This window comes from Pithys albifrons, chromosome 5 (genome assembly GCF_047495875.1).
Source record: "Pithys albifrons albifrons isolate INPA30051 chromosome 5, PitAlb_v1, whole genome shotgun sequence".
NCBI classification, from domain to species: Eukaryota; Metazoa; Chordata; class Aves; order Passeriformes; family Thamnophilidae; genus Pithys; species Pithys albifrons.
Genome location: NC_092462.1, coordinates 1,334,479 through 1,352,726, shown reverse-complemented (window position 1 = coordinate 1,352,726; position 18,248 = coordinate 1,334,479). Strand labels below are relative to the sequence as shown.

The following is an 18,248-nucleotide window of genomic DNA, read 5'->3' as shown; positions in this document are numbered from 1 at the left end:
GAAGCTTCTGCAGAGAAACAGGGCTGCCTTCAGAGAGAGAGAGAGAGAGACTTAAAGGCCACAAACTAACCAACTAAATATGAACTTCCCATGCACTGCAGCAGCCAGAGGAGGAAATGTGATGTACATGTGAACAGGCTGAGCTTAAACAGGAGTATGAAAACATTATTGCTGGGCTCTGCCAGCCTTGGTAAGGTCCTGGCTGGTCTTACAGCATCCAGAGCTTGAGCCTTGAGCCTTCAGACAGGACTTTGAGTGCTTGGAAAGGCAGCAAAAGAGCTAAGCTGGCTGGGGCAATGGGTAGGTGAGGAGAAGGTAGACAGGTTTGGTCTTTTTAGATGGTTGATAGCTGTCCTTCTTTAGCCTGGGGATGTGTCAGCTCTAGAGATGATTGCTCCCAGTAGCCAGTTCCTAACCACATTGAATAAAACCTGTGCAGTGCCACAGATCTGCTGGTGGGACTGATTTTCCCTGTCCTGGGTCATTTGCACTGGAATCCCTGAAGGGATCATGTGCCAGAATCCTGAGGCAGGTGGTGCAGAAACCCTCTGCATGAGGGTTGGGGATGAGCAGGATGGGTCAGAGCTCTTCCTTGGGCACAAAGCAAGGGGAAGAGAGCCTGTTTCTGGTTCCACTGTAACCAAGAGAAGTGAAATATTCCATGGCTGATGCCAGAGGTGGTTTCAGGTACCTGATGGAGCTTGTCCTTGTGCTTCAGCCCAAACCCACTGTGATTTACAGGCAGAATTGCCGAGTGGCACAGAACAGCAAGAGTTAACAGAACAGCTGGGTTATCCTGGCATTCAAAACTACCCAGACAGGGGCTGGGCATTGAAGAACAAACCACCTCTTTCCTCATTTCCAGGCGTACCATTCCCAAAGAATTTCATGTCAGTGGCCAAGACAATTCTCAAGCGTCTCTTCAGAGTCTACGCTCACATCTACCACCAGCACTTTGATCCCGTGATCCAGCTGCAGGAGGAGGCACACCTTAACACTTCTTTCAAGCACTTTATATTTTTTGTTCAGGTAAGGAGGCTGCAAACAGTGTTCTGGCCTCAAAGCTGCCCTCCTCCCCTTCCCTTCTGAAACAAGAGCTTTTTCTTACAGTCCCTTCCTTTAAGTGGAGGGATAACTTCAGGCAGGGAGTGCTGCTCTTCCTGGTGGGCAGGAAAGGCTGTAGTGGCTGAGCCTGGACCTGGAGAGCCCCCTGCCAAATAAATTCTGGCTGAATAAGGCCTCTCACCTGAGCTGCACGTGCAAAACTCTGTGTGTGTGTCTTTCTCCTCATCCCCCTTGCAGGAATTCAACCTTATTGACAGAAGAGAACTTGCACCACTTCAAGAACTGATTGAAAAACTCACCTCGAAGGACAGATAAAAGGAAGAGGACTCCTTGGAGTCACTTGTTTCTTTAAGCAAGCGTGTGGTATTTGTTTTTTGTTCATTTGGTTGTTTTTTTTTTTAAAGAAAACAAAAGCAAACCCCTGTGCTGTTACCATTGACAGCTGAGATCTACTTTCTGTGCTTTTACTAGGGGAAATCTTTTCTCTGTTAGTGACACGTGGTAAATAGCTTTTTTTTTTTAAATTTTATTGTTACTCATTGTGGAATTTCTAGCAGGTGCTGAATGTTTGTAAGGGGAACGTGCTTGGCTGGGGGATTGACTGTGCTGGTGGATGGGTTCTTGTGTTGTGTCAGTGCTAGCCCATTCTCATGAAGTCCCAGAAAGACTTGCTTACATTCTCTAAGTGCCTTGGCAGACTCACTTCTGAGGTGCAAAGCATATACAATACTGAACATTGCTGGAAACAGAAAATATGTACTAACACCCAGACACTTACTGATACTTGTTCTAGAAAAAAAATATATATATGCTTACATTTAAAAAAAAAAGCCATAACTTGCTGAAATCAATGATCTCCAGCTTTTAATACAAATGCTTGTCTTATTTTTTTAGAGATGACTATAGAATTTTTCAAAACTAGATAATTTCTTACGAAGAAAAGCGAAGTTCCACTCGCTGCAGTGAAGGGGGTGTCAAAATCACACAGACCTCGTGCTTAGAAAGCACTTCCAAGTCTGTTGCCATGGAACTTTCCATGGTTGCTTTTTATTTTTTCACCAGGGAAGAACCAATTGGGTCCCTCAGCTTCGTTAAGTTCCTTCAACAGTTGCCAAATGAAGGTTTAGTTTGCACAAGTACAATTAGGGGAAAATACCCATTATAAAACAACCTGCCCTGGGGTTGTAGAAAGGAAAACCTGGATTGGAGAATGACTAAGTGGAAAGGTGTTTTTAAGGTAGCAACATGAGGCTCTGTGGGAGAGCTCTGGTGGGCAGTGCTGGCTGTGGTGGGAAGTCTGTCTTGGAGGGAAGAGAAGTTTGTGGACCACTGTGGAGTTATGGAATCCCTGCTGCTGAGTCCAAATGAGCAGTTCCAGAAGGAAAATGTGTAGAAGTGACGCTTTTTTTTGGAGATACCAGTGCAGTAATTCACATTTTTGGCATACTCCTGCCCCGGGAGGGTTTTGTTCTTCTTCTTGTCTCAGTTTTTTGCCTTTTAATAGCCAGTTCTAGAAATCCAGAGGCATCTGCTGCAGTTCAGCCGCTCAGAATTAGAATGTACTAAGTAAATAAATGTCTTTGGTGGGTAGCAGGTTTTTTCTATTTAATATCTGGCAGTAGAAAGTCTCTGAATAGTTTCTAGGCCCGTACTAAAAGCTTGGAGATCATGGTTTGCCTGACAGCTGTATGAACACATCACACCCCACTGGAAAATGACACCATTGAAGGCATGTTTGCAGTGCTGGGGGTCTGGTACCCCCGTGCTGTTTCTGTTTGCAGCTTTTCATCGTGGTTTTGTTTTGCTTGTAAAAGCTGTGGGACCAGAAGCTGAGGTGTTTTCACACTCTCAAAGTCAGGGCACCTGGAAATGCCACACGAAACGGACTCTGGATCAGGTGAATGTGTTTATAAAACAGTGCATTTATTGGGGGGGAAGGGGAGGACACCCCCTTGCCCCCCAGATAAACCCCAGAGAGACCCCAGTGGACTCTGAGGGGCCCCTGAGCACTCAGAGACAGGAACTTCCAGCTCTGTGGGCACTGGGAGTGGGAAGTGCCGGTGGGGTGAAACCAGGCGGTGCTGCCAGGGCAGAAATCCCACACTTTGGGGTGGTTTGTGGCTCCATCCCACCCTGTGAGGGGTGTGGGTGGTGCCTGGAGGGGGCAGCTGCCTGGGGCTGGGCAGGGTGAAGGGCCAAGCCCTGGAGCTCAGCCGTGCCCAGGTGGGTGGGCCGGGATGTGCCCGAGCCCCCCAGGCAGGGATGCAGGATACAGGCTAACCCTGCAAGGGGAAAGGAGCCCGTGGTGCTGGAGCAGGGAGCTGAGGGCAGAGAACAGGTTCCAAGGCCTGGCTGCAAGTAGCCAGTTTCTTTTCCTGCTTACTATGCAATGTAGAGCTTTGAACTTCTGCTTCTCCTTGGAGATACTGAGGAGCACTGTCCTTACTCAGTCCTTAGGACCTGGCCCCTGTCCCAGTGTCCCTGGCCCTCAGTGAACAGGTAAGGACACCTATTTGCTGCTATGGACTCGACTCACCTCTCAGATTGTTCCTTTCTGTTCCTGCCTCTGCTCCCCCTCTCCTGGATCACCAGACTCAGTTTTACTATCAACACCTCCTTTTGGGATAGTTGTTCTTCCCTTGCTGCCCTGTCCCCCCTGCCAGAGTGCAGAGACTGTACAGAACCCCCCTTTTAGTTGGATTATTTAAGAAGCTGCAGCACACACAGAGATTCCTTGGTTTTTTTCCCCCTCCACTAAAGTATTCCCTTTTGCACCGAATGTCATTTCCTTCCCTGCTGATGGCAGTTGTCTCTTTTCCAACCTGCACTCCCAAGACCACTGGCAGTTCCATGGATGCCTGTTGTCTTTCCCTGGATATCTTCTCTTTTAACATGAGACTAACGTGGGTGGTTTTCAGTGTTAAACCTCCTTATTTCCCTGCTTCTCTTACAGTTTCCCCTTGCCAGGTTCAGTTTGCAGCCTAGGAAAATATCCAATGACATTGTTATTTTTTTTGTTTTGTTTTGTGGGAAGAAACCCATTCCCTAAATTGTTCATAGAGTAATGTATTTTTAGGGGAGATTAATTTTTTATAGCCACTAAACTATACTCATTATTTTTGTACGTTTGCAACTTGGGACATTTTTCCGAGCCGTGTCGTGGAGGGAACACTTTATTTTCATGGCTGTTTGACTGCTTGGGAATGCTGTGGGAGTGTTGTGTAGAGGCACATCACCTTGGTGTGCAGGGAAAGAGAGAGAAGGATGCAATAAAAATTAATGAGGTTTCAGTAAAAGGCCATTTTTGAAGGCAAAACAAAGGCATATTCCCAAAGCGACACAGACCTTTCCTCCTCCTTTAGGATCCTAAAATCTATGGGAGAAAACACAGTGTAAAGTGAAACATGCAAGGAGAGAACCCTTACTGTGAGCTAACTGTGCCAATACTGCTTCAGTTTGTAGTCACTGATGGAGACTTTAGTTTTAAATGAAAACAGCTTTTGATTAAAAAAAAGGAAAAAAAAAAGGAGCTGAATGTCTGAAACCCGCACCGTGTTTATTTGAGAGTTGTAAATAATGTATACAGATGGTTGTATGTGATGGGGCAAAATATTTAAATCTTAGGGGTTTTTTTTTCAATAAGAAACTGAAAGCTGTTTATAAGAGAAAATAAATAGCTATGTTTGACCACGACTGCCTTTATTTCCTTCTTGTGACTTGTTTCTAAATGATCTCCGGTCTGTAAATGGATTTTTCCCCTCCCGTGTGTTGTGAACACCTGACTGTGACACACCCAGGTGTGTCCTCGGGTCACCAACGTCACACTCGGGGTGCAGACTCTGCCCTCGGCCCTGCCCTGTGCACAGGTGCCTTTTTTGTGGGGTTTTTTGGCTTTCCCTTCTCCTCCAAGCCTCCCGTGGCCGTGGCAGCTGCAGCGCTCCAGGTTTCCCACCCGCCTGTCCAGACCTGCTCCTTCCCCTGGTAAGTCCTCTCTTTTTGTGGAAAGCTGCTGGAAAACATGGATTTCCCCTTTTCAGAACTCCTGGGTTGTGGCTGCCTCACTGCCTGTGCCCCTTCCATTGGAATCCTACAGTCATCCTTCCATGGATCTTGGGGCTGTTCCCTGTTGAACTCCTTCCTCCAGGAACCAAGGTGGCCTTGCGTTGGGATGGTGCTTTGGGAAACATGCACTTTGGAGGCTGTTTTGGGGGGTTTTGGGGTTTTCACAGAATTTCAGGCCCACAGGCTGGAAGGGTCCTTTAAAAAGCTCATCATCCCATTCCATGGGCAGGGACAATTTCCACTATTATTCCAGGTTGCTCAGAGCTGCATCCAGCCTGGCTTTGGACACTTCCAGGGATGATGGGGCAGCCACAGCTTTCTCTGGGCAACCCTGTGTGTGCCAGGGCCTGCCCACCCCTTACAGGGAACGATTCCTTCCCGTTATTATCCCAATCTCGGGAATAGCGGGGGGCGGGGCGGGCGGGACCGCGAACGGCGGCTGCGCGTGCGCGGCAGTGACGTCACCGGCGGGCGGGCGGAGCGCGCCAAATTCGAAGGGGGGGAAAGGACGGGTGCGCGCGCGGGAAGGCAGGGACGAGAGTGCGCGGGAAAGGGACGGGCGCGCGCGGGAAAGGAACGGGCGCGCGGGGAAGGCAGGGACGAGAGGGCGCGGGAAAGGGACGGGCGCGCGGGAAGGCAGGGACGAGAGTGCGCGGGAAAGGGACGGGCGCGCGCGGGAAAGGAACGGGCGCGCGGGGAAGGCAGGGACGAGAGGGCGCGGGAAGGCAGGGACGAGAGCGCGCGGGAAGGCAGGGACGAGAGCGCGCGGGAAGGCAGGGACGAGAGCGCGCGGGAAGGCAGGGACGAGAGCGCGCGGGAAGGCAGGGGCGAGAGCGCGCGGGAAGGCAGGGGCGAGAGCGCGCGGGAAGGCAGGGGCGAGAGCGCGCGGGAAAGGGACGAGAGCGCGCAGGAAAGGGACGGGCGCGCGGGAAGGAAGGTTCGAGAGCGCTTGCGTCTCGCGCCACTAACCGCCCCCTCTCCTCCCCTCAGGTGTGAGGCCCCCTCAGGCCGCCATGGCCGCTCCGCCCAAGAGAACCTGCCCCGCCGGCCGCCGCATCAGGAAGGTCGCCGTGGAAGGCAACATCGGTGAGTATAAAGCCGACCGGGTGCCGCCTCCGCGGGGAGGGGAAATATCGCGTTGTAAAAAAAAAGAAAGACAAAACCCCCCCCAAAACAACCAGTTAAGACGGCAAGTGATATGTGCTGGGTGCACCCACCCACCGTGAGGCGGGGCGGGGGGGCTTTAGGGTGCAAGGCTCTTATTTATACGCATTTGGGGGCTGGTCTCTTCTCCCAGGCACTCAGCAACAGGACAAGGGGGCACGATGGGCTCAAGCTCTGCCAGGGGAAACTGAAGTTGGAGAGCAGAAAGAAATTCTTTGCAGAGAGAGTGCTCAGGGATTGGAATGGGCTGCCCAGAGAGGGGGTGGATTCCCCATCCCTGGAGGTTTTAAGCTGAGCTTGGCCGTGGCACTGAGTGCCATGATCTGGTAAAGGGACTGGAGTTGGACCAAGGGTTGGACTCGATGATCTGGGAGGGCTTTTCCAACCCAACCCATTCTATTATTCCACTCCCCGTGTGGGCTGGCTCCTCACTGTCATTGCGGGCAGGGGCTTCGGTGGTGCTGGGGATAATAAAGGCTGTGAGGCTTCCTCAGGTTTGCACTTTTCCCCTCAGACTCACATAGGTGTGTTATCACACACGTTCATTTCCCTAATCCGACATATCTTGTCTCTGGGTGGAGGCCTAATGGGGTCCTTTACGTAGTTTCTCTGCCACCTGATTTCTCTGGTAATAATGTTTGTTACTCTGCTTGGCTGGAAATAAAACCCCTTTAATTCTCCTCTCGGCAAGGGGTGGGATGGGTGAGTTAAGAAACAATCAAATCCAAGAGAACAAAACTCTTCCTTTTATTCAGCACTGGGAACAGGGGGTTAATTCCACCACAGACATGTCCAACCAGACTTTTGTGTTTCCAGGTTTATATACTTAGTTACAAGTGAAAACTCTCCCCAAATTAAGCAGGATATTTTGGGTGACTTCTAACAGATCTCATGGGCTGCTCTAATCTCTGCAGCTTCATTTTTCCTTTTAACTAAACAATGTTACAGCTTCAAGCCTCGACCTGGACAGGTTTTCTGATTTATTTCTTACAGTTTAGCTTTTAATCTAAACAAGGTTTTGGTTTATTTCTTAAAGTTCAGCTTACAGGATTAAATTCCTCTTTGTCTAAAGCTCTGCATGGTTAAGATCACTGAAAAACTAAGGTACAAGCTGACATCAAAATTAATATAAAATCCAAAGTTAATACAGTTCTGATTAAAAAGTAGTAAAGACCATTATGATTTTATGGAGAAGGGATAAAATCCTGTTTCCTGAGGGGTCCCTGAATCATGGGGAAGGGTGGGTTTGGGTCTGGTTGGGGGGTGGCACAGCCCTGTGGGTCCCTCATTCCTCCCTCCATCCCTGGGGGCACCGGGGATGCTTCCAGAGGGTTTTCCTGCCCCTTTCTCCACGGGAAAGGCTTTTAATCAGGTCAGGAGGCACAAACAAGCCAGTTCATAACATCAGAGAACACTCTGGTGCCGTGAGAATTGTATGAAACTAAGAAGAAAAAAACCCATAAAATGTTTATGTTTTCAGTTTCCGACTCATTCACCCTTTTGGCGTTGAAGTTTTTTCCCTGTGCTTTTCCTGGTTGGGGTGTGAAACTCCCAGAATCTCCCCAGAGCTGGAAGGGTCCCTCAGGGATCACCCCAAAATCCCAGCAGGCAGCTGAGAGCGGTGTCCAAACCCGTGTAAATGCAGAGAGAGAACAACCCTCTGGCTCCATTAACTGCTGATCAGTGGAATATGATGGGCTGTCCTTCAAGGCCAAAGTACTTTGGGAGTGGGAGACTCGTTTGTGGGGGCTTGTGCAGCAGTTAAATAACTCCAGTGTGAGTGATTTCTCACTGACATTCTTCCTGAATTGTCTTCTTACAGCTGCAGGGAAATCCACCTTTGTGAATATTCTGAAACAAGCCAGTGAGGAGTGGGAAGTGGTTCCCGAGCCTGTAGCTAGATGGTGCAATGTCCAGCAAAACTCTGGAGAGGACTGTGAGGTAAAAGAGAACAAAACCCAGTCAAATGTTGCTCCAATTTCAGAAAATACCCAACAGACTGGGTGGTTTTGAAACTACTTGATAGCAACACTTCTGCTGATGCCTCTCACAAGTGTTTGAGTTCCTCTTTTGCAGTTTGTTTGATTTATTGTGGAGAACCCTGAGATGAGCTCAGTTGGTTCAAACCTGGTTGTAACAATGCCAAGGTCAGGGGTTCAATCCCCTGTGTGGGCCATTGACTTGAGTTGGACTTGATGGTCCTTGTGGGTCCTTCCAACTCAGAATAGTCTGGGATTCTGTGAAATGTTATTCAACATCAGGATGTAAATTTTAAGAAAAAGCTCTTTTCTGTATCAAAGCAAGGAATGGGAAAAAGTCAGGCAGAGTTACTTGCAGCCACTGTGAACTAACAAGGTGAGTGCAGAGAGTTGTTCCTGCTGTTGGAAGGTGTCCTCTGAAATGTCCAGGAAATAGTGAGCCACTGCTGAATGGCTGATTGTTGCAAACCAGGTCCTAGTGAGACTGCACACACCAATGTGATGTTCAAGCAAATCCCTGGTTTATTCAAAAACACAGGTATATATGACCTCATGTGACCCCACCTCAGGTGTGGTGGTCTGACTCCAGTTGGCTGAGGCTGGAAACATGTCCTTTAAGGTGAAAATGAAACCTGTAAGGTGGTCCTTTGGACCTGCCTGAATTAGAGGCTGCAACAGCTGATAGTGGTGGTTTTTATTCCTATCCACCTGTGACTCCACTGGCAGCCTGGTGGCCAAAGTCTGCTCTGCAAATGGCTTTTGAGGGACTGCAGGTCTTTCTTTAGACCTGGCAAAAGCAGAGTGTGTTTTGGTTAAATCAGTGTAACCTTAAGGGCGACGTGTTGCTCCTGACTCCTCGGCTGCCTTTGTCCCGAGTTAGACAGCCCTGTGCTCGCTTCCCCCTTGGCTGCAGGAGCTGACCACGTCCCAGGAGAGCGGGGGCAACGTGCTGAGGCTGCTGTATGAGAGGCCAGAGAGGTGGGCCTTCACCTTCCAGACGTACGCCTGCCTGAGCCGCATCCGCGCCCAGCTCGGCGCCCTGCAGGGCAAACTGCAGCACGCGCAGAGCCCCGTCTTCTTCTTCGAGCGCTCCGTCTACAGCGACAGGTGGGCGGGGCTGGCCAGCACGGCCCTCCCGAGGGAAATCGGGGCATCACAGCACAGCTGGGCGGGGAGGGGACCTCTGGGGGTCACCCAAGGCAGGGGCAAACTGCCAACTGCCCAATAACAGGCTCAGCTTCCCTCCATCATCTTCCACCAGTCCTGGCTCTCTGGGGAGGTCCCAGAGGACTGGAAGTTGGGGAATGTCACCCCAATCCACAAAAAGGGCTGCAAGGCTGACCCTGGCAACTCCAAGCCTGTCAGCCTGACCTCGGTGCCTGGCAGGGTTATGGAGCAGTTCATCCTGAGTGCAATCACACAGCACCTTCAGGATGGACAAGGGATTAGACCCAGCCAGCAGGGGTTTAGGAGGGGCAGGTCCTGTCTGACCAACCTGATCTCTTTCTACGATCAGGTGACCCACCTGGTGGATGAGGGGAAGGCTGTGGATGTGTTTATTTAGACTTCAGCAAGGCCTTTGTCACTGTCTCCCATAATATACTCCTGGAAAAGCTGGTAGCCCATGGCCTGGACAGGTGGACCCTCTGCTGGGTCAGGAGCTGGCTGGAGGGTCGGGCCCAGAGAGTGCTGGTGAACGAGGCTGTGTCCAACTGGTCACCAGTGGTGTTCCCCAGGGGTCTGTGTTGGGTCCAGTCCTGTTTAACATCTTTATTGATGATTTAGATGAGGGGATTGAGTCCATCATCAGCAAATTTGCTGATGACACCAAGCTGGGAGGGAGTGCTGACCTGCTGGAAGGCAGGAGGGCTCTGCAGAGGGATCTGGATAGACTTGAGAGATGGGCTGATTCCAATGGGATGAAGTTCAACAAGGCCAAGTGCAGGTCCTGCCCTTTGGCCACAACAACCCCCTGCAGCGCTCCAGGCTGGGCACAGAGTGGCTGGAGAGCAGCCAGGCAGAGGGACCTGGGGGGACTGAGGGACAGGAAGCTCAACAGGAGCCAACAGTGTGCCCAGGTGGCCAAGAAGGCCAAGGGGATCCTGTCCTGGATCCAAACTAGCGTGGCCAGCAGGCCCAGGGCAGTGACCCTTCCCCTGGACTCTGCCTTGGGGAGGCCACACCTTGAGTGTTGTGTTCAGTTCTGGGCCCCTCAGTTCAGGCAAGAGATTGAGGGGCTGGAGCGGGGCCAGAGAAGAGCAACGAGGCTGGAGAAGGGACTGGATGTGTCACTGAGTGTCCTCTCAAACACCTCCAGGGCCAGAGAATCCAAAATCTCTTGATCCAACCCCACTGTGATCACCAGCCCAGGGCACTCTGTGCCCTGGGCTGGTGATCACAGTGGGGTTGGATCAAGGGTTGGACTTGATGATCTCAGAGGTCTCTTCCAACCCAACTGAGGAGAGAAGAGCAACGAGTCTGGAGAAGGGACTGGAGCACAAGTGCTGTGGGGAGAGGCTGAGGGAGCTGGGGGTGTTTAGCCTGGAGAAGAGGAGGCTCAGAGGTGACCTCAGCACTGTCTGGAACTCCCTGAAGGGAAGTTTGGCCAGGTGGGGGTTGGTCTCTTCTCCCAGGCACTCAGCAATAGGACAAGGGGGCACGATGGGCTCAAGCTCTGCCAGGGGAAAAAAAATTGTTTGCAGAGAGAGTGCTCAGGGATTGGAATGGGCTGCCCAGAGAGGGGGTGGATTCCCCATCCCTGGAGGTTTTTCAGCTGAGCTTGGCCGTGGCACTGAGTGCCATGATCTGGTAAAGGGACTGGAGTTGGACCAAGGTTTGGACTTGATGATCTTGGAGGTCTTTTCCAACCCAATCCATTCTGTGTTTCTATGATTCCCAAGGGAAATCACAGGATAACTGGGCAGGGAAGGGACCTCTGGGGGTCACCCTGTCCAGCTCCCCTGCCAAGGCAGGGGCACCCAGAGCAGGTGACACAGGAGTGTGTCTGTGTGGGTTTGGAAAATCTGCATAGAGGGAGACAGTCACAGAATCAATTAGCTTGGAAAAGACCTCTGAGATTATCAAGTCCAACCTGTCACAAAGCCTGAACTCCAGATGCAGTTACAGTGTGCCTTCAATAAGGCTTTCAGAGGCTCCTACCTCTATTGTTAAATAAATCACTTGACTGCATCCAGTTCTATGGGTTTTTCTGGTGGTTTATTTCATGGTCCTCTTTGTTCTAGGATAGTTACATTGACCCTGAGATGAGCTCAGTTGGTTCAAACTTGGTTGTAACAATGCCAGGGTCATGGGTTCAATCCCCTGTGTGGGTCAGTGACTGAAGAGTTGGACTGGATGATCCTTGTGGGTCCTTCCAGCTCAGAACAGTCTGGGATTCTGTGAAACAAGGGCAGAAGAGCTTAACTATGTTTACATTAAGGCTTTTTATCCACTTCTGTGCAGGGATATACTAACTACAAGAAGAGCTTTCCACAGGACTATATTTCCACACAGTTACATGCAACTCCAGACCCTACACACACCATGCAAACTATCTATCATCACACAGGTATAGCTAATTATTAAGTAATGTATATTTCACAGAATTGTTGATCTAAACAGTCCTTATGCAACTTATTTTAACTTTACAAAAAGAGTTCTTAAGGTCTGTTCTTCTGCAGGCTTCCTTTCTTGCTTCTGCACCAGCTCAAGGTCTCGAGACTAATTCCATTCTTATTTTAGAAGGTGGCACCTGCAGATTTGTCTTTGGTTTGCCAGCCTGAAAATGTATGAACTCCAACACAACCTGTGCCCCAACAGCACCCTGAGTGCCACGTCTGGTCTTTCCTTAAACACCTCCAGGGACAGGGACTCCACACCCTCCCTGGGCAGTCTGTGCCACCCTCTGTGGAAAGAAGTTCTTCCTCATGTTGAGGTGGAACTTCCTGTGGTTTAGTTTCTGGCCAATAGGAAATACATAAATAAATGCCCTATCCTGCATTTCTGGGCTCAGCAGCTGGGATTTGATCCCTGAATCCCACCCCATAGTCCTTAGGAATTCCCAGTGTTCTAATACATTGTAAATGAACGACCCAGTGTACAAACCAGTTGTGGTTTGTGGCTCATTCCTGGACACCCAAGCTGCAAATCTTCCTGGTCCTTGTGGACACAGCTCCAGGAGGAGGATACCAGCTGTTTAATTCCACTCCAGGTGTACATCAGAGGTGCTTCACAGATCACAGACAGATCCCAGACTATTCTGAGTTGGAAGGACCCACAAGGACCATCGAGTCCAACTCTTCAGTCAGTGGCCCACACAGGAGATTGAACCCATGACCTTGGCATTGTTACAGCCAAGTTTGAACCAACTGAGCTGATCTCAGGTTCAGAATTACTACTCAGCTCCTTCTCTGGTTACTTCAGGCAAAGCACAGATTGCTGTGCCCAAGCCAGTTTTTGTTTCCATCCCTGCTTTGTGTTCACAGGTACATCTTTGCAGCTAATTTATATGAGTCTGATTGCATGAATGAGACTGAATGGACTATTTACCAAGACTGGCATGACTGGATAAATAAGCAGTTTGGTTCAAGGCTGGCACTGGATGGGATCATTTATCTCAGAGCCACTCCTGAGGTGAGGGATGCAAATGTGTGACTGCACAGAGAACAAGTGTCCATGTTCTGGGCCCTGCCCCTCAAGATTAGAGCCCAGCTCAGGCTGCAAGGGCCCCCTGAACACTGTAATACTTGAGCTGGGACTAAGACACTCTGGAAATACTTTAAAAAAATAGTTCTTTCAAGCACCGAGTGTGTATTTTAAAGTCAACCTTCATGATAATTTCTAATTACAAAGAAAAGAATACATGGCAACAGCAAACAAGAAAATCCCTCTGGAATTTAAACCCAGGACACCAAGCAACCTGAGGAAAGTACAAAATAGCTGTAGGATTAGCTGTTGTACAGGGAAAAGACAACAATTTATAGCAATGTCACAGCTGGTTTGGGGGTGGAGTCTGAAGCCCCAACACCTGGGGTGATGGAGCTGAGCCAGGTGGAATCACCTCCTGTGTGTGAGGCCTTATGGCCATGCTTTGATCACTGGGCATCTCACATCTGTTTAGAGGGAGAGAACAGCACAATGAATCTCTCTGTTGAGTATGAAACCTGCACAAACAACAGAAAATGTGAGTTTAGAAGAGCTCTAATTAACTTCCAGATCACTTTCCTATTTCCTTGCTTCCAGTTTTGTTGTGGTTGTAAACAACTGCAGAATGTAACACACTGGAGCAACTCCGAGGGCTTTTCTTTTCTGTTTGAGAAAAGAACATAGATTTAAATTACAGAGTGTGACACTTAAATGGTTTGACTTGTTGTTGGTGCTTTGGATGTGCTTGGGATGGTAACAAATGATTTACTACATTGGTAAACAGTTCCTAAGAGCCAGAAAGAGACTTTGAAATGCCAAAGGGATATTTCTGTGCTGTTGGTGTGCAATACACCAATTGATTTATTTTTCTTTAATATCTTTTGCCTTTAGAAATGCTTGGACAGGATTTACTTGCGTGGAAGAGATGAGGAACAAGAAATCCCTGTGGAGTATCTGGAGAAGCTTCACTACAAACACGAAAGTTGGCTCCAGCACAGGACACTGAGGTAGGGTTTGTTGAGTGGGTCCTTCAGGATGGATGAAGCTTTGTAAGGCTCTTCCATAATGCTTTTCCCAGCTTTTCTTATGATGCATAAAACTAAACTCCAGGAGTATTTCTGTAATGTTTTTATCAGTGCTAATATATCCCAGGGGCCATGCTGTGAGTTCAGAATTCCTGGCTGTAACTTATGGTTGCAGTTCTTTTGTGCATGTCTCAGCAAAGGAAGTGCTGGCAGGGATTGAGATGGTGCCCTCTTTATTTGCAGCTACTCATGTTTGCTTTGTTCCTCTCCCAACACAGAACAGACTTTGACTATCTACAGGAAATCCCAATTTTGACTCTAGATGTTAATGAAGACTTGAGAGGCAAAAAGGACAGATATGACCACATGATTGAGAAGGTAAAATATCACCAGTGCAACAAAGTGATGGTTTAAGTTGTTCTAAAATGACACTTTGCTGTCTAATAATCCATCTAAAATGTTTAAGTTACATGCAGGTAAGGAACAGTCTTAAATCTAGACCAAACCTTCCACATTTAACTGTTCAGGTGTTTGGTATTTAAATCCCCATGGGATTGAAGTGAGGACAACTTGACTTTTATCTGGGTGGTTGCAATGACTTCCAGACCTCAGCAGGGCACGTTTTTCTGCTCTGTGGAAATGAACTGTTACCTCATGAGAAAAGCAGTTTGGTCCTTTGATCTCTGTTGATCCACCCACAAGTGGAACTGTTCACCTCATTAAAACCAGTCTTTGTGGCTGGGCTGGTTAATGGATGGGATGACTGGACATGGCAGCTGTGGAGGGCACGTGCATCCCACCTGCACGAGATGAGACAAGGCTTGGGGAACCAAACAGAGATCTGGGAGTTGATTCCAGGGTTGCTGTCAGGTTATCTGGGAACAGCCCAAGCCCTGTGGTGGCCCCTTTTTTGGCCTTTCCTAAGGGGGGGCCCAGACCTGCTACACTTGATGAGGCTGTGCTTTGGGTTTTAGTCTGAGCTGCTGTCCCACAGGAACCCAGACCCCTTTGTGCTTCCTTCTTGCCTCTGGCACAACACTCATCCCAGAACTGCCTGCTGTGTAAATCCAGACAAGGTTCTCCATGTGGGGTTGCTGGTGCTGCTCTGTAAAGTAGAGAGTGCCTTGCTGGTGATGCCTTTCAAGTTACACTCTTGGCACAGTTACTTGTCCCCTTCTTTACAGGAAGGAATTTGACCTCTTTTTTTTTTCCCCACCTCCTTAAGGCCTGACCTGGGAAGGGAAGGGTGGTCCAAGATCTGTTTCCATTTCACATCAAGAATTTGGACAAAACGTTTACAGATGGGCTCTGTGTAGGAGCCTCTGCCAAAAGAGTAACACTGTGACCTTCAGTTCCCTTCCTTGCCTGGTTTGAGGGGACAGAGAGGAGGATGCTCCCAGTTCAGGCTGTTTGCTGGGATGCTCCTGGCACTGGAAGGCAGGGGTTGTGAGCCTGGCACTGAGCTGCAGGATTGTTTTCCAAGTGCTGTGGTGTTGGTAGGTATTGCTTTAGTATTTCTTTGTGTAGGGTGGTGGCCCTGATAAGGCCTGATGAGTTGAGGGAGATGCCTCAGCCCCCCTGGAGAGACGCTCCAAGCAGAGGATAAAGGGCTTTCAAACTGATAAGATTAACAAAGATGGAGTGATAAGACACAGCACGGCCTTCTTTGCGATATCTTCAAGGGCCTCCTCACCTCAGGGCATCCCCATCACCCTCCCTATAGACTGACTTGGCCACACAAACCACATGGATGAACAAAAAGGTATAAAAAGTGTTTGGAGTTTAAACTCCAGCAGAGAAGAGGGAAATCTGTGAGGGGAACTGCTGCAGCTCCTCTTGGAACAATGTAGGGATGAGGAGACCGTGTGCTTTCTATTGTTTCTAACTTGACTTTCTTAACTTTACTTTCTTCCTTTCTCACTTTGATTCTTACTTTATAATCATTTCCTTTACTAACTGTGTTTTGCTACCATAATACTAATAACAGTAACTTGCTTCACACTTTGCTACTTTATATTGGTTATTGCTTTTTGCTATTCTTACAAGACCAGCTCTGTTTTGCTCTATAGTAACTTGCTTCACTTTCAAGGTGTAGTTTCTTTTTTTTGTTGATAAAAAGCAGCTCTGCTCTTTCTTTTTGTTTTGTGCTACAGAGAGTGGTGTGCAAGACATTTTATTGTCCTGTGTTATTGAGAGTGTCTGGATAAGTGTTTTAGGTGGCTGTGCTTTTAGTTAGTAGTTCTTTGTTGCTGGTTTCTGTCTGTTGGGAAAATGGGATACATTGCTGTGCTGTAACTTGAGTTTAGTGTGTTTGTAAAATGTGTTTTGTGCTGGTTTCTTTTGGGCTCTTTTATTATCAATTAAATACAATCTTGCAGCTGAAGGTTCTCACCAGCAAAGCAGAACCCACAATAACTGCCATATATTTGTATTAATAAATGTTATTTCAGGAGCTGTTGTGGGGAAAGTTCTTTTCTGGCTAAGTGTGGCTTCATATTAGAGGTCAGAACTCTTCCAACCTGTGGGCTGTCTGTTAGTCAACAGACAGTGTGGGGGACATAAGGCTCTGATTGTCTGGAAGCACTTACAGCTAATAACTTTTAATTAATACAGTTAAGACTAGAAATCTTTGCACTTCTGTCTCCCTCCTCCCTTTCCCGTGCCACTTTGCCAGCCTCATTCCAGGGCACATCCTGCTGCACTGGGTTGTTCACTGGCATTAAATCCCAGTGGTGTCCTGGGTGTGACTCAGTGGTTTCAAATGACAGCTCACTGGGGTGGCCTTTGTCCTGCTGGGTTTGGGTTCCACCTGCTTCTGAAATAACTGCTCTGTGACTGAGGGCTGCACTTCAGCACCACAGGACAGCATCATTCCAGTGTGACTCTCCCTGCAGCTGCCAAAGTGCAGGTGCCACATCTGGAAATGTCCTTGGACAGGTAATGGCAGGCCCAAGCCTGAGGTTCTCCTTCCCTGTTTCTTTAGGTTGTGGTAAAGCAGCAGAGAGGTCAGTAGAGTTGCTGTCCATTTCTGTCGATAAACACTTGGTGTGATTGACAATATTTGTTTCCTCTTGCAGGTCAAAGAATTTTTGAGCACCTTATAACCCTCTTGGAAGTGCAGAGTCAAACCCTTCCAAACATCTGTGTGATCAAAGCCTCAAGTGCAGCTTCTGCTTTTATAGGAGGCCTCTGGAGAGGCAGGACTCAGTCCTGGTGATCTGATTGTGGGAACAAATAAACTTTGTCAACAGGGAAATTGTTAAATAAATCAGTATGTCTGTTCAGGGTTGTGTTCAGTAGCACACACAAATTCTGAAGAGACAAGGATGCTGAGTGTTCCCAAATATTGCACCAGTTTTTAATCAGAGTTCTGGGGTCTTTCACAGATTTTTTAAATGAATTTTGTATCCAGTTGCTATTTAATTTATCACAAGGTTGTAGTTTTTTAGATCTCTTCAGTGTTTTTAAGTGGCATTGATTTGAAATGGATGTCTTGTTGTTCTGAGGAATGAAAAAGAAGAAAACCATTTTTGCTGCTAAGGGAATTTTAACATAATCTGGAATTTTTCTATTTTAAGGTACAAAAAAATGTCACCTGATGATTTTGGTACATGAAGTTCTTTGATTAAATGCAAAGAGCTGAAATTCTGCAGCTGTCAAGTGAGATTTGGTATTTGTTTTCATTATGCACTGCAAACTAGGATATTCAGAGGCTCTCTGTTCTCTAGGATGTTTTGGGGTTTTTTTCCCCTTTTCTTTTTAAACTTTTATTAAAACAGCTGGTTTTGTTGTTGGTAAGTCCTCTCCTCCTGGGGAGGAGTGTTTGCTTGCTGGGTACTGCAATAGCAAGAAGGTTTTCCAAATGGCCTCCACCTGTGAGTGATGTGTTTAGAAACATCCCATGATCACATTTGGGATGTCAGAGGTGCCTTCCTGCCTTTGTTCCAGCTGCTCCCTGAGTTCCCTGGGCCCTCTGGGGGCTTCTCCCAGATCCTGCACTGTTTGAAGTGGCCTGTGCTGTCTCACCTGCTTCAAGTCAGAAGGGCAGAGCTGTGTGGAGTTTCTTGTATTGACTGACAGACACTTTTCAGGGTGCACATCTTGAGTGTTGGGTTTTATGAGCTGCTTTTTGTGCTTTGAACATTTCTGAGTGCACAGTTGGCTTTTGAAGGGAATATTTTATTGTGAGGACTTTATTGTCTACCTTGGTGCCTCTGTTGCCTGCTTGTTGGGGATGAGATTTCTTCCTCTGTGCCTGGAGTTGTGCTGCCATTCTCTAACCCCTTGGCTGGAAAATAAAAGTGGTTGG

General features: G+C 48.3%; 3 protein-coding genes across 3 annotated transcripts in view; all 3 read left to right on the top strand.

The window, feature by feature from the left end:
- MOB1B (MOB kinase activator 1B) overlaps positions 1-4,755 on the top strand; it is a 27,007-nt gene extending 22,252 nt beyond the window's left edge. The window contains exons 5-6 of the mRNA XM_071555327.1: positions 866-1,029; positions 1,303-4,755. Coding sequence (XP_071411428.1) covers positions 866-1,029; positions 1,303-1,380 — 242 coding nt within the window. The 3' untranslated portion in view covers positions 1,381-4,755. The remainder of the gene's footprint in view (positions 1-865; positions 1,030-1,302) is intronic.
- Positions 4,470-6,123, top strand: LOC139672157 (octapeptide-repeat protein T2-like). Its single transcript, XM_071555737.1, has 4 exons — positions 4,470-4,491; positions 4,976-5,046; positions 5,492-6,064; positions 6,118-6,123. The coding sequence occupies exons 1-4, from the start codon at positions 4,470-4,472 to the stop codon at positions 6,121-6,123; spliced, it is 672 nt and encodes a 223-aa protein (XP_071411838.1).
- Positions 5,612-18,248, top strand: DCK (deoxycytidine kinase). Its single transcript, XM_071555049.1, has 8 exons — positions 5,612-5,639; positions 6,118-6,213; positions 8,114-8,232; positions 9,184-9,377; positions 12,755-12,902; positions 13,806-13,921; positions 14,218-14,317; positions 17,017-18,248. The coding sequence occupies exons 2-8, from the start codon at positions 6,141-6,143 to the stop codon at positions 17,041-17,043; spliced, it is 777 nt and encodes a 258-aa protein (XP_071411150.1). The 5' UTR covers positions 5,612-5,639; positions 6,118-6,140; the 3' UTR covers positions 17,044-18,248.

What these genes read in the sequence shown, in the direction of transcription:
- LOC139672157 (XM_071555737.1), top strand. Translation starts at nt 4,470, where the DNA reads ATGCAAGGAGAGAACCCTTACT. An exon ending in GCAAGGAGAGAACCCTTACT is followed by an intron (nt 4,492 to 4,975) that starts GTGAGCTAACTG and finishes TTCTCCTCCAAG; the next exon opens with CCTCCCGTGGCCGTGGCAGC. An exon ending in CAGACCTGCTCCTTCCCCTG is followed by an intron (nt 5,047 to 5,491) that starts GTAAGTCCTCTC and finishes CACCCCTTACAG; the next exon opens with GGAACGATTCCTTCCCGTTA.
- DCK (XM_071555049.1), top strand. Translation starts at nt 6,141, where the DNA reads ATGGCCGCTCCGCCCAAGAGAACCTGCCCCGCCGGCCGCCGCATCAGG. An exon ending in ACTCTGGAGAGGACTGTGAG is followed by an intron (nt 8,233 to 9,183) that starts GTAAAAGAGAAC and finishes CCTTGGCTGCAG; the next exon opens with GAGCTGACCACGTCCCAGGA. An exon ending in ATCTCAGAGCCACTCCTGAG is followed by an intron (nt 12,903 to 13,805) that starts GTGAGGGATGCA and finishes TTTTGCCTTTAG; the next exon opens with AAATGCTTGGACAGGATTTA.